Here is a 24,807-nt window from a genome sequence, read left to right on the forward strand (position 1 = left end):
CCTTGTTATCTGTCTTTGGAACTCCAAGGATGCTTGAGTGTTGAAGGATCACTGCATGGCATGGTATACCCATCAGCGTCTTTTCTTGGTTCTGGCAGTGGTGGTGATACATTGCAGTAAGTTGCTCCGTCTTCTCTTTGAGAAACGATTGAAGACGAGGAAGTATAATAACCGGGTTTCCTGTTTCTTTCAGCAACGTTCCATACGTTACTTGTCGTGGAGCTTTCTTGCTCTCCGGGAATGAAAGTTGGTGGTGATGTGGGACTATTTACAAGAGATGTCATTTTCCTCCCCTTTCCAGGGAGTTCTGGTGGTTCTTCTCCAATGGATTGTGTAGTCGTAAGAGTACTGAGTGGTGCTGCGTCATGATGAACTGGGGGCTGTGATGCGTGAAAGCCGGACATTTGACTTAACTGTGACTGTGACTGCCCACTCTTAGATACTTTGCTTGGCTTGGGTAACGGTGGTTGTCCAACTTCGTGGGAGAAGTATCGTCTAACAGGGAAATGAGGGACGTTATCGGGTGGTCGGGGCGGGTTACTGGCAGACGCCTGTACACCTGTATGGTGTTCTTCTCTTCCACTGAAAGACGTTGGTAGACTAGGTGGTCGTGGAATGGCATGTGCACGGCCTTTAGATGGCCTGTCTTTCTGTAAAGAACTACTTTACGGCTTTTTAGGACGAACACGGATCTCTTCATACGGCGATGGCCACTGACGTTCCAGCTCATCAGGATCGTCATAATATTCATCGGGAATGTAGTCCACTGATCGCTCTGGAAGAGGGGCCGGAGGGCAATTGTTTACATCGGTGTTGTTTGGATCGACTACTTGTTCCATGGAAACACTGGTGCCAGTCTTTGCGACGGAAGGAATTCTGTTGCTACGACAGCGTCTTGTTACCCTTGAAAACAGATTGAAACGAAGGTAAAGTTGGAAAGTCAGTTTCAGTTATGAAAAAGTCTAAAGAATACTGATAACAAAATTACTACTGTGAGACACGCGTTTCAAGTGATCTCGAATACTGAGATCATTGCCCACAGGAATGGCAAATTACGACTTGCTCGTGAAAATTCCAAATTTAACCAATGTCAGAATTATCTTCACAAATACTGGCACTCGTAATATAACCACCTCTCAAAGACTCCTATCAATACTTCAATTCTGGCGCTTTCCTGAAGTTTTGGGGAAATCCTGGTTTCCAAGAAGGACGGATCCAAGATAGCCACTATTTTAAAATGATGACATAATTACCACTTTAGATGACGTCATCACTTTCGTTGCAAACCTCAAAGGAAGGATAATTGTGCGTACAATTTATACTCGAAGTGCCATTGTCGCGATTTTTTTTAGAGGGGGGGGGGGGGGAGGAAGGGGAGAAGATCAAAACAATTAAATTGAAAATTGTGGAGACTGGTCGTCGATGTTTGTCTCCGTCTTCTCTTTTAATTCGTGACACCCGGAAAACCGACTCACCTATTCATTCCTGTAACTTTTGAGTGTCACGGTAATATGATTTAGTAAATTCAAAGGGCCAGTTAGACGGAGTTTAATTTAGGCCGAGGCTTAAGACAATCAGTAGGCCTCCAAATCTGTTTTAAAGTGGTTTATTTTAAGTAGATTAATAGTTTTCTGGTCTGGGATGCAAGCCTTCTTGTTATCCGTGGGCAGTTGACAACGTTTAGATATGACTGTTGGCAAAATTGAAAATGGCTTAGAACGTGGTTTTGTTAAACACCGTCTAAACTGTCTTTGAATAACTGACCCAAAGACTTTAAGCACCCATGATCAAAGTAAAAACATCATCTTTAACGGACTTTTCTTATTTTTTGACTGGCTCCACTCAGATTCACAAAAAAATGAAAGTTTGCTCACCATAATAAAGGTGGCCACCATAGCAGCCACAAACACCATGCATCCGACTGTAAAACCTGCAGCAGCTCCAGCCGACAGTTGGCTGAACCAGCTTCTGTCTTTGAGAGGAGACTTTATATTTGTTTTGTTGGTAACACCGCAGTTTAACTGTTCTTTAGCTGTGAAGAAATGTAAACAACGAAAACACTACTCGGAGTCCTGTTCACCCAATAAAAAAAATAATAAACATTTATTATACTCTACAGATCAAAAACAGCATAGCTGATGTCGTTGTGTCAAAGTAAAAACATTCTCTTTAACGGATTTGTTCCATGTAAACAATGGTGTTTCCTTGCATGTTTCTGACAAATGGTGTTGACATCAGCTGCACTATCGAGTTGAAATCTGGCATCATGGCCATTCACGATTAAAGTAGAATTGATACTATCTTCAGTTATGGTTACAGCCATGAGCTATTGGTCATCATAATCATCATTACCATCTTGGGACTGCGACACTGCATGTACTTTCTTGCATTTGGACTTAAAACAATTTCGACCCTTGCACTTGTCACATGTTTTACCCTATGCAGGACTTGTTTTTCGCATGTTCGTAACCACTGAAATTACAGTTAATTTTCATACCTTCATTGTGTTTCTTCACATGTCTGTTGCCACCTTCGGTTTCTTGCTGCGAGGAACCCTCTGAGCCACTTTGCTCACATTTGTTGCTGAATTGGAGGGGTTTGAGTTGTCTCTAAACTTACTTGGTAGACTGTTCATAAGTCCTACAGACTTTTACAGCTTTTTCGAGGGTCAAACTATCCACTCTAAGAAGTAACTCTTGAAGTTTTCCGGTTACAGTTAACACAATCTTATCTTCCATCATCTTGTCTTTCTCCTGGAAATTGCAAGACGCTACTCTCGTTTTGAGCTCCGTAAGGAATTTATCAAACGGCTCTTGGTATGGCGTGTTCCAAAACCTGTGCGACTCGAGGACTTCATTGTCTCTCGGATTATAGTAATTCTCTAAAACTTCCAGCACCTTATCGGGCTTATGTTTATCTTCGGCATTTTCGCACACGATGTTATCACAAACTTCTAACACGTACTTGAGGGCCCACACAATTCAAAATGATTGCAGTTTGTACCTTTCCATCCTTCGCGGATGCACCAGAAGCGGCAAAATAGACCTCCATTTGGCGGTTCTATCGCTTGTAATTCCCGAATACGTTTCCCGAATTCACCTCTAGCGGGGATGGAATTCTGAACTGTCCGGAGTCTGACGTCGCCATTTACTTGACTGGATCCCACCGCTGCCACCATGTTGATTTGCTTCGAAAAGCGGGAAATTAGGAGGCGAGGAGTGAGCACAGACAAACAACGTTTGCCATCTTACACCGAGCACATGATAGAACTAAGGCCACAAAGTGTCATGGTTGACTCCAGTAGGCATGCAATGCGGGCGTACTCGTAGTCTCGCTTACATATCAACACATGGCATTATTGGCTTTCTTTTAAACGGTCACTTACCCACACTGATAAACTGAGTCCCACATGAATTAAATACTCGAAAGCTTTACTGATTTGAATTGTTTGAATGGTCGCACACTTTAGGATGTTATTCACATCTCTTAAGTTTTAGAACCACCTTGTACTGCATAATAAACACTGGAAAGTACGCATAATAAACAGCACTACAGGAAAGTACTGCTCTGTGGCTTTCATTTGAATGGTTACACTTTAGGATTTCGTCCACAAACTCAGAAGTTAATCTGAAGTTGGAACCACCATTATACATACTAAAGAAAGTGTAGCCAAGTCAGCTGTGCAGTTTCTGTTGGCATTATTAGGTATTTATATCGAGGTTTAAAATATTGCACACTTAATGATTATAACTCCAATAACAATAAATGAAATTAAATAAAATATTCATCCAGTCCATACAAAGCTCGCAATTTCATCGCACAACTGAGTCCTGGTGCATGATACAGCCACTGAGCAGTTAGTTTCCTTAGTCCGGAAATTTTACTAAAACTTATCGAAAACGGAAACAAAAGACTGCATTAATAGACCACAAGGAATTTTTGTTTCACCACGATCTCACTTTGCATTGCAAAAAGATAATTGCACCAGTTGTTTTCATTATAATTCAGAGTACTTTTACTGAGTTGCGAAGGTCTCGCCTAACTGCGCATCAGATACTGATACGTAGGTACTCTCGAACACGAAACGAGAAAGTCCGGAGAGATGTCTTCTTTCAGTCACACGGGTTCTTTAAACGCAGCTTTTCCTGGGTTTGTACTTATACTTTGTGCTGTCTTTGGGTCCCGTCAAGTTCACGGAGGTCTTTTGGATCCAAATCGATTTGCACGAGAGCTACGGAGCTTTGCCAATGATGCACTTGGATTGGACGAGCTTCAAGTAAGATACTTTCTCTTTGCTACCCACAGTTTTGTCAGATCTCCTGTAATACTTAATTGCCTTTGCATCACAGACTAAAAGTTCTCTTGACAATTTAATTTCAGTAGACCGTCTTGTGTTCAGGTGAACATACTTTCCATTCCATAACAGTGGAACCCCGTTAATACGACCACCTTCGGGCTGTGAAAATGTGGTCGTAATAAAGGTGTGGTCGGATAAACGAGGTTGTAAAACTAAGGAAATGACTGGAATTTCAATTCGTTCGGGGAACGAAGAAGTGGTCGTGAGGCGGGTTCCACTGCGCATGTTTTATTTCCTGGTACAGTGTATAAGCAAATAAACAGGGTCTGTGGGTATCGTGTTTAGCGTTCTATAAAGATTACTAGATCGTAAAGAATTTTCGTTTCGCCATCGGATGCATTCCTACTTTACAAATGTTAATGTTGAGTTTGAATTGTGCATTTCAATTCCATTGACTTACTTATGCGTGACGTCAGCACGTTCTGAAACCTGAGTACAAGGAAGTCCGCGAATATGTCTTCTTTCACTCGCAAGGAACGTTCAAACACAGCTTTTGCCGTGTTTGTACTTACAGTTTGCGCTATCTTTGCGTCTCAAGTTGATGCAAATCTTTTGGATCCAAGTTTAATCATGCGAGCGCTACGGACCTTTGCCAATGATGCTCTTGGAGTGGACGAACTTCAGGTACGAAAACACAGCTTTTCCTCGGTAGTCCGGATAGCCAGTCAAATCTTCTGTAATGTACACCTTCAGGTTCCCTTGAAAATTCTATCCACCCTGCCTTGTGAACGAATAAACAGGTTTTGTGTTCTTGGTAATAAATTTTGATACAGTCCAGAGATTCTTAGTCTCTACAATGTTTCAAGAATCTCTAAATAGAAAAAAAGTTGCAAAACCAGCGAAAAAATCAAGCTGTAGTGCATTAATTATTTTTTATGTGATTGTCGAGTTCGATCGATGGGCATGATTTCGAACAAACCCGATCTTGGTTTCACTGGAGCTAAGCGAAACTACATGCGAGATCGGTACGGAAATATCAAACTTTTGTCTCATGTTGAAATAAACAGGTTTTGTGTTCTTGGCAACAAATTTTGATACAGTCCAGAGATTCTTAGTGTCTACTGTGTTTCAAGAATCTTTTAATAGATAAAAAGTAGCAAAACTAGCGAAAAAATTAAATCAAATTGTGGTGCATTATTTATTTATGTGATTGCACATGTCAAGGTCGATCGATGGGCATGATTTCGAACAAACCCGATCTTGGTTTCTCTGGCCGGCTAAGCGAAACTGCATGCGAGATCGGTACAAAAATCTAAATCTAAATGAATTCACAACACTTCGTGATCACGGGAGAAATTGAAGGCTATCATAGGATTTGAACCCTATTTTTGAAATGTCTCAAACTGCACTGAACTCATAACTGATAGATACAAATCACGATGATATGTGAAAGCGATTCACACTTCCTTTAAAAGTGTTAATCTTGAATTGATACAGCATATTGTTAATGATGTAAAGAGAGTTAAGTATTTTATAAGTTTAGCAGCCTTTGCTTGCGGGCAAACAAATTAGTTCTCACATGACGGTAATGTTTTGTTCAGTTCCGATTTTTGGAGCTAAAATCACACAGAAAGTTGAGACACAATTTGCTTTGTAGAGCTTTGAATTTTAGTTTCCAGAGTCCTGTTCTAGCATGACTGAAACCATGAAAGAAACAACATTAGTTATTGATGTCTAACCACCTAATATTCCACATCCCTTAGGCGACTACCTTTCCCATTAATAGCTCAATACAAAGAAACCAAAAGTACTGAGAATTAGAAGTGTGAAATTTACCAACTCTATCCAAATATAAAATTTTCAAATTTTATTATGTGATTAATCCTGACACCTCAAAGTCTAATAGTTACCAGTGGTAACTTATACAAGAATTTTTATCAAAACTCATCGAAAACAAAAATGAAAGATTACTGGACCGTGTAGAATTTTGGTCTTACCATGGTATGTATTCCCACTTTGCAAATGTTAATGTTGAGCTTGAATTGTGCATTTTTAATCCCATTGACTTACTTATGCGTGACGTCAGTACATTCTGAAACCTGAGTACAAGGAACTGTCCGCGAATATGTCTTCTTTCACTCGCATGGAAGGTTCAAGCACAGCTTTTGCCGTGTTTGTACTTACAGTTTGCGCTATCTCTGCGTCTCAAGTTGATGCAAATCTTTTGGATCCAAGTTTAATCATGCGAGCGCTACGGACCTTTGCCAATGATGCCCTTGGAGTGGACGAACTTCAGGTACGAAAACACAGCTTTTCCTCGGTAGTCCGGATAGCCAGTCGAATCTCCTGTAATGTACACCTTCAGGTTCCCTTGAAAATTATATCCACCCTGCCTTGTGAACGAATATAAAACAGTTTTTGTGTACTTGGCAATAACTTTTGATACAGTCCAGAGATTCTTAGACTCTACCGTGTTTCAAGAATCTCTAAATGGATAAAAGGAAGCAAAACCAGCAATAAATCAAGTTGAAGTGCATTATTTTTTATTTGATTGTCGAGTTCGATCGATGGGCATGATTTCGAACAAACCCGATCTTGGTTTCACTGGAGCTAATCGAAACTGCATGCGAGATCGGTACGGAAATATCAATCTTAGTAAATTAATTCACAGAACTTCGTGATCACGGGAGAAATTGAAAGCTATCATAGGATTTTAATCTTATTTTAGAATGTCTCAAACTGCACTGAACTCAACTGATAGATACAAATCACGGTAATATGTGAAAGTTATTCACACTTCCTTTAGAAGTGTTAATCCTTAAATTGATACAGCATATTGTAAATGCTTTAAAGAGAGTCAGTAAGTATTTTAAGGTTTAGCAGCTTTTGCTTGCAGTCACACAAATAAGTTCTCACATGACAGTAATGTTTTGTTCAGTTCCAGTTATTGGAGCTAAAATCACACAGGAAGTTGAGACCCAATTTGCTTTGTAGAGATTTGAATTTTAGTTTCCAGAGTCCTGCCTTAGCATGTCTGATTGCATGAAAGGAACGACATAATTAAAGCTTAACCACCTTTATATCCCATACCCCTTAGGCGACTCCCTTTCTTTTAATAGCTCAATACAAAGAAACCACAAATACTGAGAATTAGAAGCGTAAGATTTACCATTTCTATGCAAATGTAAAGTTTGCAAATTTTATGATTATTTCGTTAAATTTCATGTGATCAATACTGACACCTCATAATTAGTTTCCAATGGTTACTTGTACAATAATTTTTATCAAAACTCGTTGAAAACAAAAATGAAAGATTACTAGACTGTAAATAACTTTTGTTCCGTCACTGTATGTATTCCTACTTTGCAAATGTTAATGTTGAGCTTGAATTGTGCATTTCAATTCCATTGACTTACTTATGCGTGACGTCAACACATTCTGAAACCTGAGTACAAGGAAGTACGCGAATATGTCTTCTTTCACTCGCACGGAACGTTCAAACGGAGCTTTTGCCGTGTTTGTACTTAAAGTTTACGCTATGTTTTCGTCTCAAGTTGATGCAAATCTTTTGGATCCAAATCTAATTATGCTAGAGCTACGGACCTTTGCCGATTATGCCCTCGGAGTGGACGAACTTAAGTTACTCTTCTTCGGTAGTCCATAGCTTGTCAAAGCTCCTGAAATGTGCTTAATACACACCTTCATTCTCCCTTGAAAAATTTATCTACTATGTCTTGTGCACGGATGAACAGATAATCCATTCACGAAGATGGCTACGTAGCCTTATTTGCTCGAGTAACCGAGTAAACAAGGTTCGATTCATGAGTATCATGTTTCGAGCTTTGGAACTTTGCGCGAACCGATCAATAACTTAGACTGTCTTTCAGGTCGACGCTATATATGCATTTATTTAAAAAAAGTATACTTGTACAGGGGGTATCCAGTTCAACATAGCCTGGTTCAACATTAATATTAATAATAAAAATATTATACATATCATTACACGTCACGCGGTGAAATTCCATTCATGATTTGAAAAATTCCCTCGCGCTTAGGGAAGTGAAAGGAAAGTGTATACGACGTATACATGCTTACTGAAGGATAGGATTACTTAATTTCCCCCGGTCTCATTGACCAACGTTCTGCTCCTTGGTTCATCTCCGTAATATTGTCCTTGATAATTAAATATAAGTTAAGACAAAATTCAACCGTAATCCCCCTAATCTATGATCATAATAGCTATAAAAAGGATCGAAACCGATTCCTTATTTTGCAATCGACAAAACTTGGAAACTCTGCACATGGCGACATTGTTAACAAAGGCAATGGTTCAGTGAAGCCTGACAAACATATTTGTTGTATGTTTTTTGTTTACATTTTTGGCCTTGACCGCCCACAAAACACAATAGATTTTGAAAGTTTTTGGAGCAACTGACCAAGTGTACAGTGTGAACTTTAAAGCAAAGGATTGAGCACGTTCGCGGCGCTTCCAACATAAATTGCAGCACCATTGTTTTCATGGCAAGGTTTCATAACCAGTCCCTCAATTCAGGGGCACCCAACGGATCGTTTCGGTAAATTATCTGTTCGGAAGGCCCTTAATCCCCTACAATTTTGTAAAAATAATTTTCGCCTCGAACTTTCGTGATATGGGAAATTTAAGGCCTGGTGTTTTCGGATTGATAAAAATGTCGTTTCGAGTACCGAAAAAAGGTCAGCTAAGATTTTCGGAAAGGAAATAAGACCTAAGTTTTTTGGCAAATGGACAAAAATGCCCTAGTAATTTCGAAAGGACTCAAGGTCCCCTTGAATGACCGAACAGATAAAAATATTATAGCGGAGCTTTAAGTGAATCTACAGAGCTTTAAAGGCACTCCACATAGCCTAAAATAGCGTTTCAAAGGATCTGAGATAAAAATACTCCCATTGGGTGCCCCTGTCAATTAACTATGCTGGTGCCTTATTATCTTTGAATCTTTGTTATTTTTGGCAAAAAGTATCATATTCCGTTATGCAAAACCGTATTTTAATAAGAAGTCTATTGATATTGCTTAGTTAGATATTTCACGAAAAAGACTGTTGGGATGCCACTGAAGCTAGATGTTGACTCAACTGCCTGGTTTTGTGTTTCTTTGTTTAACTTTCAGGTATATTTTAATAGTCTTACGTACGACAAGGAAGAACTTAAAGGAAACACAATTACCCCTGGGCTTGCTAGCAAGATGCTAACCGAGAAGTTGGAACCACGATTTGAAGTGGCCAAACGTCTAAAAAAGGCTGTTGAGGCCTCATATGCCAGCCCTTCCAAGCAAACAACGGCAAAACAATGCTGCAGAATCGATCAATCCACCCTAGTATATGATAAAAGATATCCATCCAAAGTCGACTTGAACAATATCTGCTTGATGGTCTCTGGAAGTGCTTCGCCCAATCCTACCTACCTAGATGGTGAGGCGATTTTGAAGGAAATGAAAGACATGCTTAAAAAGTATCCTTTTATCACGTGGCAGTACTTTGGTTCCGAGGAAGGTGTCATGACAAATTTCCCAGTGTTTGAGGACAGTGGGGAAGACTGCTATAAATACGATCCTCGCATCAGACCGTTTTACGTGGAAACAGCTACACCAGAAGCTAAGGATGTGGTACTAGTTATCGACACAAGCGCGTCCATGATAGCCGATAAAAAGAAGCTCGCCACAGAATCCGCAAAAATGGTGTTGAACACGACAAACCCAATCGACCAGGTAGGTGTTAATCTACGTGTTGAACCTAAAAGGACCAAATGTGATGGTTTTGGTGTTAGCGTATAAACATTCTGGTTTGGGGGTTTCATTTGAACACGTAGCATTTATTGTTTGGTTTTTATTATGTTACCATGTGCAGGTTTGTTGTGCAATGGTAACCAAGTAATTGTAACCAACTGACTTATCAATCAATCAATCAATCAATCAATCAATCAATCAATCAATCAATCAATCAATCAATCAGTCTGTTAGTCAAGCCGTCAATCATGCAATCAACAGTCAGTCAGTCAGTCAGTCAGTCAGTCAGTCAGTCAGTCAGTCAATCAATCAACCAATCAATAAATCAATTAATGGACCAGTCAATCTGTCAGTCAAGCAATCAGTCATTAAGGCAGTTAATTAATCAATGAATCAATCGATTGATCGATCGATCCGCCAGTCAGTCAGTCAGTTAGTCAGTCAGTCAACCAATCAAGGGATCAACTAAATAATCAATCAGACAGTCCATCGTTCAGTCTTGTAAATCAACTAATCAAACTAAATTAATTTCAAACTAAAACTGCATGGCTGAAAAACTAGTCAAAGTTGTAAGCAAACCGCTACAATTTGAAAAATTATAATACCTAATACTTAGTACAGTAATAATTCAAAATCCTAGTTATATTTTATTTACAATGTTAAAAATGACTAAAAGTTGAAAAGTTGGACAACTACCATGACATTTATGAAATTCTTGAATGTGATGTTAAGAAAATATATGTAATTTAAAGGTTATTAGAAATCAATATTTAATTAAGATGAGTAACAGATTATTTTACTGTTGACCTGAAGTCACACTCTAGAGTGCTGTGCTGCTTTACTGTTCTTTCTTTGTTAGATGACGCCTCCTTTCTCGCTAAAAATTCACCTTAAGACTCCCTTAACTACATATTTTTCGTTTTTATTTTCCTTAGATTGGTGTTGTGTCATTCAACGACGAAGCCTCAACTTATGCAGATTTTGAAGTGAGTCCTGAAGGTATTAAAGGGAGTCCGTGCTATGGCGAGCGTCTGGCTTTAGCAGTTCCCACCAACAAAAGAGCCCTCGAGAAATACGTCGATGAGCTGAACGGACATGGTAAGGCCTTAAACAGTTTCGCCCTATATAAAAGTAGTGGATTTTTCCTTGCTAATTATCAGAGAAGCTCAAGTCGGATCATAATAGCGGAGCTCCGCGCGGAGCCCCATAGCTAAAAAATTTGGGAAACCCATGAATGGGAAAAATTTGGTTTGGTTATGACGTCACTTTTGTCCGTCCGACCGTCCGCACGCAATCTCGCAATGCTTCTTCGCCCGTGTTTGTTTGGCGGGAAGTTGCATGGCGAGATGCGTTTACAACATAAATGCTAAAGAACGCAAAATACAAAGTCTTTTTTAATATATGTATTCGTTGGATGTGTTGACAAACGTGGAAAGAGGGGGAAGAGAGAGAAAAGGAAAATAAAAAAAGCGAAGGTGAAGTTGCATGGCGAGATGCGTTTACAACAGAAATGCTAAAGAACACAAAATACAAAGTCATTTTTAATATATTTATTCGTTGGATGTGTTGACAAACGTGGAAAGAGGAGACAGAGAGAGAAAAGGAAAATAAAAAAAGCGAAGGTGATTAAGTAAAATCCAACGTGAAAGAGAACGACGGATAACAAGTTAGAGCAAGCCGGCGGTAAAAGTAAGTTTAAAGGAGCCTCACATTTACGTATATAACCCTTTCGTGATAAGTTATGGTAACTTTCAGAACTCTAAAACAGCTTGGCATAGACACTTTTATCGCTTTCGATACCATCGATATTCGAGGAGAAGTTAATAATTTTAACATACTCATGGGGAAACGGCACCTTATACAGAATCAACCATATCTGAGAAATATCTTTAATATCTTTAATTTCATATCGCAAAGGAAAATCTCTAAAAGACACTCTAGCAAGAGCTAAGCTATAAAGGCTTAAAGCCAATCTAAATGCGAACTGTAGGAGTCGTGCAGGCCCGTCAACACTTTTAAACTCTTCCTAATAAAGTAACACGTCAATATATAATGATACAATCCCTTAACAATAAAATAGAATGCTTATTATAATAATTTCATCGGGCATTGCAGCGTATTTTGCGGGCTAAAATGGAGAATTTAGCGGGCTAAAATATTTTTAGCACGCTGCTCTAAGCCAATGAGAAACAAGAAAATAATGTAGCCAGCCAATCAGAACTGGAAACCATTCAACTGTTCGCGCCGTTTTCTTGCTTTTTTGACTGGAAGCGCTGCCATCAGCAAAAAATTGTTTTGAGCTACAAAATGGCTGAAACACCTAACGAAGAAGCAAATTCCCAGCCGTCTCAGCTAGCTAGAGAAGAGGACTTATAGAAACTCGTGGGCGATGATGGAAATAATGCCTGTAGTAGCTCCATGGCCGGCGGCGAGGTGAAGGTAAACAGTTTGTGTTCGTTAGCACTTGCACAATTAATTTCTGAACAATTGTAAGCGACCATGTCTTCACTGTTTAAAAAGTTCTGTTATTTTCCCTTTCAAAACTCAGAAGCAAATATGCTCTCGACAAATTTTGCGGTGTTCTGTCGAAGGTTAAAGCTTATGCGACAATGAATACTTTTGTACAATGAAATAACTGTAAAATAAACGTCGACGCGACGCTGACAGCGTTCAAGATATCTCTTACTGTACTGTCTTTGATTCCTTTTCTGAATGCCCTTTGAAATTATTATAATAGTAATAGAGTTGATGTTCTTGGGCATAAATATGTTTTTGGCCCTTCTCAGAACTCATTTTAGTCCTCGCCTGCGGCTAGGGCTAAAATGAGCCTGAGTCGGGCCAAAAACATATTTAAGCCCGCGAACATCAACTCTATTGTTATAATAATGGCAAAATACTGCTTAAAAATAAAATAGAATGCCTAATAATAAAGAAACAATAACTTTGGCGGGAATGACACCAATAATTGTCTGGGTAATTGTTTGGCATTATTGTCTGCTTCATTGTGATTGCCGTATTCCAGGATTCCATTGTTTTGCTAACGCGTAAATTTCTATTGTCAATTACGTGAGGCCTGTTGAAGTTAATGGAGTGGTCATTCAGCATGCGTGTGTTACAAAGTTGGGACCTTTTTTAAAGGCTTTTGCGTTACTTTCTAATATGTTCACCAACTCTTGTTTTTTAGCACCTTCCAGTTTATCCAATAAAACTCCATGCATGAACAGTCAGCACATGGAATTTTGTAAACAACATTTGTCTGTTGATCCCATAGGTGGTCTTGACTTGAGGGAAATAAATTCGTGCTGCAAGGCCTTGAGGGGTCTGCTTGTAGTTCGGATTGCATTATTTCTGAGTAGTCTTGTGAGTGGTTTGGTTAGACCTTTGATATATGGTAAAACTGCGAAGCCGTGTTATGGGTTTGGAGGGTCGATCCATTTAAAGAACATCCCAACTCACTCTTTTTGGGGATGGAGTAGTTTCAGGAGGTGGTTTCTTCTTCAGGATGTTTGAGATGAAAGATTGGGGGTAGCCGTTTGATACCAGGGCATTTTCCACGTAAGTCAGTTTTATCGATTTACCCGCAGTGGTACTTGAGAGATTAGAAGCAAGGTTCAGAAGAGTAACGTTGGTACTTAATTTGTGTTTCTTCTCGTGGTGTGAATAAAAATCCAAGTACCTGTCTGTATGAGCGGATTTCCGGTAAACATCAATAGTGAAAACACCATCTCTTCAGTTCTGGATGAGAAGCGACTCACAGTGCGCTACATGGACTAGAAAATGCCACTCATCTCAACACCTTAGACTACCTTATATCTGAACTTAAAATACGTACAGCAGCAAAAAAGCTAAAAAACAATAAATCTCCATATTCAGATAGAATCAAAAATGAAAATAATGATCAATGAGTTAATGCCAGTTTATTTACAGCTACTTAAGAGCGGCTGCCTGTAAGAATCGAGAACTGCATTTCAGCGACCACTTGGTCGAATTTATAATATTTCGTCTGAAGATACCCTTGGATTAACTATTTTCAAAAAACATATTTTAAAGTTCCAAGATATTTTATTTTTAGAGAAAATTGCAGGAGTTTGAAATGCGGCCCAGGTGCGGTCATGAGCCGATGAAAACCACGAAAATAAGAAGCCCCGTTCACGGTGAAAAATAACCCAATGAACTTGAAACTTTACACAAACCTAGACCAACCATCCTAAAAGAAAATTGATACAATAAATATCCCAAACTCGCTGGCTGCTTTCTAAAGCATGCAGGTTCGTGACGTTACTCAAAATGGCCTTGAAACTAATCTTTATTTTCATTAAAATAAACGTGTTTCTGGTATATAATTTTCTCTAAATTAAATCTCATATCTCAGAAGACGAAGAAAACAACTTTATTTGTTCCAAGTTTCAAGCTCTGATTCAAACTCTTTTCCACTCAGGGAAGATCGAAAATGCGTGCGATACTTGCGGCTCACAATCACGTCACGAATTATGAGATCAAAAACCGATTCACAAACACTTGACATCTGGAGCCCGTGAATGTTTCCAAACAGCACATATTGGGCCCTAAAACTAATGAGACTGACTGAAGACAGCCATTCAATGTTTTTCGATCTCAGATTTCTTTACTATTCTGCTCTAAAAAATACATATTCATTCTAGTCAATTATCCTACGAAACATGTGCGACAAATTTGCATATCCTTCGATGTCGCAGGCAAAAGTACGGCAAATCAAACTTTACGGCTCTTTTATCTTCTTTAAACGAAGCAGTCGATCAGTAAAATGGAGAAAGACGTGTAACTTTGTTCCTGCCGTGTTGTTTCTTTTGAGCAGCGACGGCTCAAACCAATAAATGTTACTGTAACTCAATACTCACTTTAATACCTGATCTGACTGGCGCGTACGTGATCCTGGCCAGGCATTTCGGTATGGAATCCTGCGCGAACAGGGCGTTTTTAGAAACTGTAAAAAGTGAAAAGTACTGCTTGTGGGCCAAGCGACGACTACCCTGGTGATGAAGACCCTGTCCAGCTTAAAGAATGTGCAAGAGATGCGAGAGCCCATCTCGCCAGCTTTTTTTTTTTTCGCGAAAAAATAGACGTTCAAGTATTAGTATGAGTTTTTTGTTTAACTTACAGTAATGCAGATCCTGGATCGGCAAAAAATCTATCCATAACCACCATCTCCACAATTAAAAATATAAAATTTGTATATTTGAGGGCAAAGTAGTGAATTCCACACCGACTACCAACCCGACCTACCCCCTCCCCCTCCCCCACCCCCCACCACCCGGCGATATTGTGGTTATTGTTCACTTTCCTAAACCGTTTCGGTTTTTGCTCGCTGTTCCTGCTAGTTTCTTTCAATTCCCGAGAAGATAGGAATTGTTACCCCCCGTGAAAAAAATTAATAACATTAAATCTGAAATTAGAAAACGAATAGGCAAAATACGGCCCTCAGCCGCTCGCGCTAGTATTAAAGTGTATATGACACAAAATCTTTTATAAGCTTATTAGGAAGAGCTTTCAAAATGACGAAGAATGGCATTTATTTTATTGCGATAGCATCCTTGGTTGCCGAGTTATTCAAGATTTAGGTTTATGCAAATTAGAGAACTTGTGACGTCACTAGACTGACACAAAATGAAGGGAAATCACAAAATTTGGAATATCTACGCAAATACTACATCTACAGGGTTGAAATTTTGCAGGGTTGATGTGCTGACAGAACTACACATTGTGATAGTGGCTATGATGTCACCATAGCAACGTACTCGTTACCAGACCTCTACCTTCCCAAAATGACAAATGCCTTATTTATTGCTCCACAGTCAAACTGAATTTCTTATACTTGTGCTGCGTAATGTCCATATTCCCTCACACCCACTGAATAAACATCAAGAGCAAAAAGCGCTTCTTGGGAGGGGAAACTCTGATTTTATCCTTTGGATGGTGAGGGCCTGGAGCTCATTGTGTTGCCATGGAAATGTTATAGTGGATCATATCATGAAACTTTGTGATGAAAAAGGCTTAAGAAATATTCCATTTTTCGTGATTTCCCTTCATTTTGTGTCAGTCTTGTGACGTCACAAGTTGTCTAATTTGCATAAGCCTAAATCTTGAATAACTCGGCAACCAAGAATGCTATCGCAATAAAATAAATGCCATTCTTCATCATTTTGAGAGCTCTTCCTAATAAGCTAATAAAAGATTTTGTGTCATATACACTTTAAGTTAGTATCTGTGTTTTCGTGGCCATTGCCAGACAGACCAAAGCTGGTAAGATTCCTATCTTCTCGGGAATGGAAACAAACTGGTAGGAACAACGAGAAAACCCAAACTGTTTAGGAAAGTAAACTGAAACACAATATTATTGACACTTATAGCCAAGGAGGAGGGGAGGGGGAGGGCGGATTGGTGGTCGGTGTGGAATTCACTAATATTCCCCTAAATATACGCTTTTTATAGTTTTAATTGTGGGGAAGGTGGTTATGGATAGATTTTCGAGGAAACGTCGACGTTCCAGGATCTGTATCACTGGAAGTTACAAAAAAAACTGACACTAATACTTGAACGTCTATTTTTTCGCGAAAAAAAAAGCTGGCGAGATTGGCTCTCGCATCTCTTGTACATTCTTTAAGCTGGACAGGGTCTTCATCACCAGGGTAGTCGTCGCTTGGCCCACAAGCAGTTCTTTTCACTATTTACAGTTTCTTAAAACGCCCTGTTCGCGCAGGATTCCATACCGAAATGCCGGAATATATAATAAAATTTTGGGAGCAGAATAGTAAAGAAATCTGGGATCGAAAAACATTGAATGGCTGTCTTCAGTCAGTCTGATTAGTTTTAGTGCCCAATATGTGATGTTTGGAAACATTCACGGGCTCCAGATGTCAAGTGTTTGTGAATCGGTTTTGGATCTCGTAATTCGTGACGTGATTGTGAGCCGCAAGTATCGCACGCATTTTCGATCTTCCCTGAGTGGAAAAGAGTTTGAATCAGAGCTTGAAACTTGGAACAAATAAAGTTGTTTTCTTCGTCTTTTGAGATATGAAATTTAATTTAGAGAAAATTACATACCAGAAACACTTCTATTTTAATGAAAATAAGCATTAGTTTCAAGGCCGTGTTGAGTAGCGTACACAAACCTGCGTGCTTTAGAAAGCAGCCGGCGAGTTTGGAATGTTCATTGTATTAATGTTCTTGTGGGATGGTTGGTCTAGGTTTGTGTAAAGTTTCAAGTTCATTGGGTTATTTTTCACCGTGAACGGGGCTTCTTCCTTTGACCTAAATTTTCGCGGTTTTCATCGGCCCTTGACCGCACCTGGGCCGCATTTCAAACTCCTGCAATTTTCTCTAAAAATAAAATACCTTGGCACTTTAAAATGACATTTTTGAAAATAGTTAATCCAAGGGTATCTTCAGACTAAATATCAGAAATCCGACCAAGTGGTCGCTGAAATGCAGTTCTCGATTCTTACAAGCCGCCGCTCTTAACAAGGCCCTTACCTCAGGCACATTGTCTCAAAATTTGTGCGATGGACTTATTGCACCCATTTTTAAAACTAGATCTAAAACTGACCCCTCAAATTATCGTGGAATCTGTATTTCTTGTTATCTTGGTAAATTTTTTTGCTCAATTCTCAATCAAAGACTCCTCAAACACATTCAGTCGCATAACATTCTTCATTAATCTCAAATTGGCTTTTTAGCAACAAAATCGAACAACAGACCTTGTCTTTACCGGCTACAAACACTAATAGATTTTAAAATATGTCAAATCTCACCAAACAAAAGTATACGCATGTTTGTAGACTTTAGAAAGGCGTTTGATTCTGTCTGGCACGATGGACGTCTGTACAAGTTGTTACAAATCAGTGTCGGAGAAAACGTTTATAAAATTATCAAAAGTTTATACTCGAATTCTACGTGTTCTAGCTGTTAGAATTGGAAATAGTCAAACGCGATCTTTTCAATAAGTAGAGGTATGCGCCAAGACTGCATTTTTTAAAATGCAACTTAAAAGTCCTTTGCTCTTTAAGGAGGCTTGCAGCAGTTTTTCTGGGCGTCTCAAAACGAAGACCTCTAAAACGAAGACCCTAAGACTTTAAGACCCCCAAAACTTCCAAGTGTAAGTACAAAAAAAATAAAATAACATAAAAATACATTAATTTATACCTCAAGTGAAATTTAATTCCTTCCTGTGGTCCTACCATGGTTATCCGCCATTTTGAGCTGAGCAACCGCGTTTCTTGGAATACTGACCGGAAGTGTGTTTCCCGCTCCACTGGACCGGAAGCGCGTTTCCGAACGTCTCAGTTGCGCTGCTAGGTTCTTATTTAATTACCAACTACAAAGAAGCAAGTGTTATATTACTCCTTCTGGGAATTACAACCACGCGATCTTGAGAGCAAAAGAAATGAAGCCTAGGCTTCCTATTATGAACGTTTCTGTAATGATTTTGAGGTTCTTCAATCCCGCCGTACATCCATACATTTATCTCTACAGCAAACCAGCCGTGAACAGCTACTAAGCCATAGTTCGTGGGAAAAAATACAGGGAAATGTATGTTCACGACTGGACGCTTTCTGGCACAGCTTACATCCCTCCAGTTTTTTTTTTACTAAAATCCTTTTCCTAGTACCAAAAGTTTTCAATTCATGAATATTTCAGAAGCGATGTTGTATGAAAATTATTTCACATCGGATTTCCATACAAACGCTGTTATTTACTACCGGATTGTCAGTCAGCCTATCGTCGTTTTTCGTCCACTGAGACTGCCCTTCTTAAAGTCCAGAATGACATTTTGCTTAATATGGATAAGCAAGAAGTTACTCTTTTGGTTCTCTTGGACCTTAGTGCAGCATTTGATACAGTTGACCACTCTTTACTGTTGAATACTTTGGAACGCGACTTTGGTGTAACGGACACTGCTCTTCTATGGTTTCAGTCTTACTTATCGGAAAGGAAGCAATGCATTGTTATATAGAACAATCTCTCTGATGAATTCAACTTGTCTCGTGGAATACCTCAGGGAAGCTGTCTGGGCCCAGTCCTTTTTCTTCTCTATGGATCTAAATTGTTTGAAGTCATAAGAAAGCACTTTCCATCTGCACATGCCTTTGCAGACGATACCCAGATTTATTTTTCTTTTAAACCGGAATCACAGCTGGCTCAGGATAATGCAGTTAGTACGATTGAAAAGTGTGTCGCTGATATTCGTGCCTGGATGGTCTCTTATCGTCTTATGATAAATGACTCTAAAACTGAATTTCTGATTATCGGCTCTCGTGGTCAGCTGTCCAAAATAAACATCAATTCTATAATGGTTGGGGACTCCATCATTGAACCTGTAAAGATTACTAGAAACCTGGGATCTTGGTTTGATGAGCACATGGCGATGGACATTCACATTGGACACATTTGTAACAAGACCTTTAAGGGTCTTTACAACATTAGACAAATAAGAAAATTTCTTTCCACTGAGGCCACCAAAATATTAATTCATGCTTTTGTGACATCTCACTTGGATTATTGCAACTCTCTCCTTTCTGGACTTCCAAAATATCAACTGGATCGGCTCCAAAAAGTCCTCAATGCTGCAGCTAGAGTCGTCTGTCTAGTACCCAAATTTAGTCACATTTCACCTTATCTAAAAGATCTTCACTGGTTACCCGTAGAGTTTCGGATCGAATTCAAAATATTACTACTTGTTTTCAAAGCGTTAAATGGTATCGCTCCACGTTATATCTGTGATCTCATCAGGGAAAAGGCATCAATCAGAAGCTCTTTGAGATCTAATGACCTCACTTTGTTAGAGGTGCCTCGAACCAAATGTAAGACTTTTGGTGATCGAGCATTCGCTCTTGCTGGTCCATCCAAGTGGAATAAGCTTCCTCTGGCAATTAGGACTGCCAAGAACTTAAACACTTTCAAGAAACACTTGAAGACATTTTTGTTTAAAAAAGCATATGACATCTGATTATTCTTTACTTTGTTTATTTTATTTCTTACTTTTTGTTTGATTGATTATTCTTAAATTTTATATTTTATTGATTTTGACTAAATTTTTCGTTTTTATATCGTAAGCGCTTTTGAATGTTATATAAAAAGCGCTATATAGATTGATTATTATTATTATTATTATTATTATTATTATTATTATTATTATTATTATTATTATTATTTCAAGCCTGTTTGCCTATTCGTCAAAATGGCGTCGAAAACCGTGATAAGGCCTATTTTACAGGGAGGCTGATGAATTTTGTTAAAAATAGGAATCGACACTCGGGATTGAACTTCAAAATCATTACAGCAACTTTCATAGTGGAAAGCCTTGGCTTCATTTCTTTGGCTCTCACGATCGCGTGGTTAATGTTGTAGTTCCGAGAATGAGGGATTTAACACTCGTTTCTTTTGCCAGTTGGTTATTAAATAAAAATTAAAACCCAGCAGCGCAACTGAGACGTTCGGAAACGCGCTTCCGGTCCAGTGGAGCGGGAAACACACTTCCGGTCAGAATTCCGAGAAACGCGGCTGCTCAGCTCAAGATGGCGGATAACCATTGCCTGATTTCATACCGTGGGGGTCTGGGTACGAGTCTGTGTATTATGGGTTATGGGACTCAACACCCACATAGCCGGAAAGAGCACATCGAACTTTACAACATCCTCAAGTTTGGTGTCAATCAAGCTGATATTAGGCGAGATACAGCCATTCAAAAACTTAAAAATTTACTAAGAAATGTATGGAACGCCGGACACGCGTCCGGCGTTCCATACATTTCTTAGTAAAATTTGGAGTTTTTGAATGGCTGTATCTTTCCTAATATTAGCTTGATTAACACCAAACTTGGAAATGTTGTAAAGTGCGGTGTGCTCTTTCCGGCTATGTGGGTGTTGAGTCCCATAACCCATAATACACAGACTCGTACCCAGACCCCCACGGTATGAAATCAGGCAATGGTAGGACCGCACAGGAAGGAATTAAATTTCACTTGAAGTTGTTGCTGGATTCTAAGGTGATACTCTCTTCTGGATACTTCAAAACTGCGTTCGGGTAACCATTCTTTTATTTTACGGGTTTCGTTTACTATAAACAGGGGCACCCAACGACAGTTTTTTCTCAAATCCTTTGAAACACCATTTTAGGCTATGTGGAGTGCTTTTAAAGCTCTGTAGGTTCATTTCAGGCCGCGCTATGATATTTTTATCTGTTCGGTCATTCTAGGGGAACTTGAGTCTTCGAAATTTCTAGGGCATATTGTCCAATTCCCAAAAACTTTATCAAACCTTAGGTCTTATTTCCTTTCCGAAAATCCTAGCTGACCTTTCTTCGGTACCTGAAACCACATTTTTATCAATCCGAAAACACAAGGCCTTAAATTTCCCATATCACGAACGTTCGAGGTGAAAATTCCCTTTAGAAAATTATAGGGGATAAACGGCCTTCCGAACAGATAATTTAACGAAACGATCTGTTGGGTGCCTCTGTATAAACACACCTTTAACATGCGTTACGTTCCTTTTATTCTTGTCAGGTAACTCCATCTATCAAAAGGGATTTGAAAAGGCATGTGCACTGCTAAAAGCCTCCGCTTCAGAAGAACATGACAAAAACAAGAAAAGGGTGATTTTATTTCTGACAGGTGGCGAGCCATCGGACGGAAATGTGTCATTGATCTTCGAGACCATAAGAGACTGTAATTTAGAACTCAACAACTCGGTCATAATTTTCACGTATGGAATCGGCACAGTTAACACGGAAATCCTAGAAGATATTGCCATTCAGAACACAGAAAAATATGGCTTTCCACCGGATAAAAGTCTTGGGGATATTACGGTAAAGTATATTGTGTTTTCACTTATCCACAAAGCCCTCCCATTGATACATCGTCACCCAGAATAATTTTGGGAAGATCAATGGAATATAATTATCTAGTTATTTGTGAGAGAGAGGGTGCTACAAGAGAATATTAAGCTCGAGTTCCTAGTCAGTACAACTGATCCAAGTCAAGTGAATAAGTGCATTATTACACGCTATATGCTTTGAACGTTAATAGATTGGTGTCAAAATTTAGGTAAATAAATAATGCGACAATCGCATTACATCTAAATTAAAACGTACGGCCTTCTCCGAATCCGGTGACAACAGAAGAACAGAAATAAGCGAACGTCAACTAATGGCCCTCATACGGGGATTTTGGGAGTTTATCTTGTATATACTGAAAAAAAAGGTGGGGCACCGGGTCGTAGGATAATACGCTTTTAGGTGACTGTTATGTGCTACAGTCAAGTGAATAATTTTTTTCTTTAGATCTGCGGTCTAATAATCTGGGGCTTTGCATCGCAGCAGTAGATCATACAAGGAAACATCTCGTATGCGCTCAAAAAGGAAGAAACAACTGAATAAATAGTTTTTTAACTGTCAATGTATTTAACGGCAGAGCACTAATTAGGGATATTCTCCAGATCGAGTTGGAAATGTTGTTGGTTTGTTTTTTTAACGAGGGAAAAACCGGCGAGTACCTGGGAAAAACATCAAACCACGTACGGACGCCAAGTCCGGGAATCGATCCTTGACCACATCTTTCGCTTTCCTTAGATATAATGATGCGGTCGTTTGCATTTCATCATAATATTTTTTTTTTGCTTTTCTTTAGCCAGGAAAATATACGCACGTAACTTCAGAAGACGTAAACACGCTGAGAAGTAAAATGGCAACGTACTACAATTTTCTACCATCTGTGCGTCTTGATCAACCAGTGGTCTCTGTTCCGTACGTTGATGCATTTGGAACAGGTATGTATGAAGTTAGAGTGGTTTTCAATTGACTGTAGTAAAACCGAAGCCAAAGAAATAACGCTGGCCAATCACATGAAACACAAACAAAGGAACCAATCGGAACTCGAAGCAAAAAACATGTTACCGGTGCAAAGCACGGGAAAACGATTGGGAGCCTACCGCGATTGGTTAAAGTTTTGCTTCTCAGTGATTGAGGAAGTGGCGCGAATTTCGCTGACCAATCACAAAGCGTTCTGGAGCGAATTTCGCTGACCAATCACAGAGCGTTGTGGAAAAAAAACAAAACAAACGCGAATTACTTTCGAGACTTATATTTCTCTATGTGATAATGATTTCGTGATGCAACACTTTCATAAGTTCGTAAGTTATGATCATCCGGGTGATTGTAGTCCTGAGAAGGACTGTTTGAGTTAACATTGACTGAAGTTGAACAACCTGAGCTGAAGTCATCTTCAGAGTCAAGTGAATTGTGGAACGTCAGTAGATGGTACAAATGTCTCTGATTGTTGACCTGATTGGTGCAACGAAGGCAAGATATTATTGGCTATCAAAGGGAACTATTTAATTAGTCTTAGGCCTAAAATCATTGATATCAACCTAAATGAAAAAGAATGATGGTGTAGTGTAATCACTTGAGCCGCCGTCCACCTTACATTTTATCGTATAACGGTACATTTAACGACCAAGTATTGCCTTAACATTCTTCCTTTAAACCTTTACTTATTGTTTAATCATAAGAGTAAAAACATCATCGATCCTTCAGTACGCTTAACTTTAAATTAACTGAACGTTTGATTTTGAGTCCCATGCATATGACAAATGGCCACCATGATCAGTTCAAAGTAGGCGTAGCTATTATTACAAAAATGTTGTAAGTAAGGTAAGGTAGAACGTTTCTTCTCCTTCGTCTTTCAGGGCTTCTCATGTCAATCACTCTTCCATGTTATGACAGCAAAAACAAATTCATTGGCGTAGCAGGCACTGACATCAACATTGATGATCTTCTGTCTGACATTACGTTCTTCAATCAAGGGCAGACAACGTACGCTTTCATGATAAGCGGATCAGGAAGGACCTTAATACACCCTCTCCTACCAACCCCAGCTCATGCGAAGGCAGACCCTATTTTTATGGACATAAGGACCCTGGAACCCGATTTTGAGTTCAAGGAGGTGTTTGAGTCCATGACGAAGTAAGCATTTACTTGCTAAAACGATTGAAAATTGCAGTAAAATATCTAGTATAAGTTACTATGGTAATAATTAGGAAAATAATCGGTTATAAGGTGAATTGTCGCTCGCTAAAGTGTGACAGTAAGGAATAATTTATTATTATTATTATTATCATTATCATTATCATTATCATTATCATTATCATTATCATTATCATTATCATTATCATTATCATTATCATTATCATTATCATTATCATTATCATTATCATTATCATTATCATTATCATTATCATTATCATTATCATTATCATTATAATGTTCCTGAAAAGTCATGTCCTTACCTTTCTCATGATAATCATAAAATCGCTTGTAAAATGTGCATTTTACATGGGAAACCCTTAATTTTTTTACAAAGCAAACTTCTTGTGCCGGTGTTATCTGTGCTAAAAGAACAGTAATGTTGCCTTAACTGCCACCGAGAAATGGCGTATTGAAGTTTCCAAAAGGTAAGGAAATGACGAAAATTGGGGAATCTAGGAAGAAAAATTGCTAGAAATTTGCAAATTTGCCTAACAGATGATAAAGTCATTCCCCACAGCTTCATTTGTATTCCCCACGTTATCATCCATGTTTCAGAAAAGCGACCTTTTGACGAAAAAAAAATCTAGTGCAAGTATAATGTCTAGTACAGATTTCAAAGTCAACCTCAAGACGGAATTGCCATTTTTGAGTTAAATGTCTCTAGAAGGACTAAAAATAGATGATAACGCC

General features: G+C 38.9%; 1 protein-coding gene across 3 annotated transcripts in view; it reads left to right on the forward strand.

Moving 5' to 3' along the window:
• Nucleotides 1–4,062: 4,062 nt before the first annotated feature.
• Nucleotides 4,063–24,807, forward strand: part of LOC146459185 (VWFA and cache domain-containing protein 1-like) — a 36,271-nt gene continuing 15,526 nt past the window's right edge. The window contains exons 1-6 of one of the 3 annotated variants that reach the window (XM_085089932.1): nt 4,063–4,276; nt 9,445–10,041; nt 10,995–11,157; nt 21,599–21,900; nt 22,721–22,859; nt 23,778–24,054. In XM_085089932.1, coding sequence (XP_084946058.1) covers nt 4,103–4,276; nt 9,445–10,041; nt 10,995–11,157; nt 21,599–21,900; nt 22,721–22,859; nt 23,778–24,054 — 1,652 coding nt within the window. In that variant the 5' untranslated portion in view covers nt 4,063–4,102. Of the gene's footprint in view, nt 4,277–4,764; nt 4,982–6,354; nt 6,594–9,444; nt 10,042–10,994; nt 11,158–21,598; nt 21,901–22,720; nt 22,860–23,777; nt 24,055–24,807 lie in introns of those variants that run through there. The other 2 variants (XM_085089934.1, XM_085089933.1) reach the window with 2 other exon arrangements.

Source organism: Pavona decussata, unplaced genomic scaffold (assembly GCF_977016875.1).
Source record: "Pavona decussata unplaced genomic scaffold, jaPavDecu1.1 SCAFFOLD_223, whole genome shotgun sequence".
In the NCBI taxonomy this organism is placed as follows: domain Eukaryota; kingdom Metazoa; phylum Cnidaria; class Anthozoa; order Scleractinia; family Agariciidae; genus Pavona; species Pavona decussata.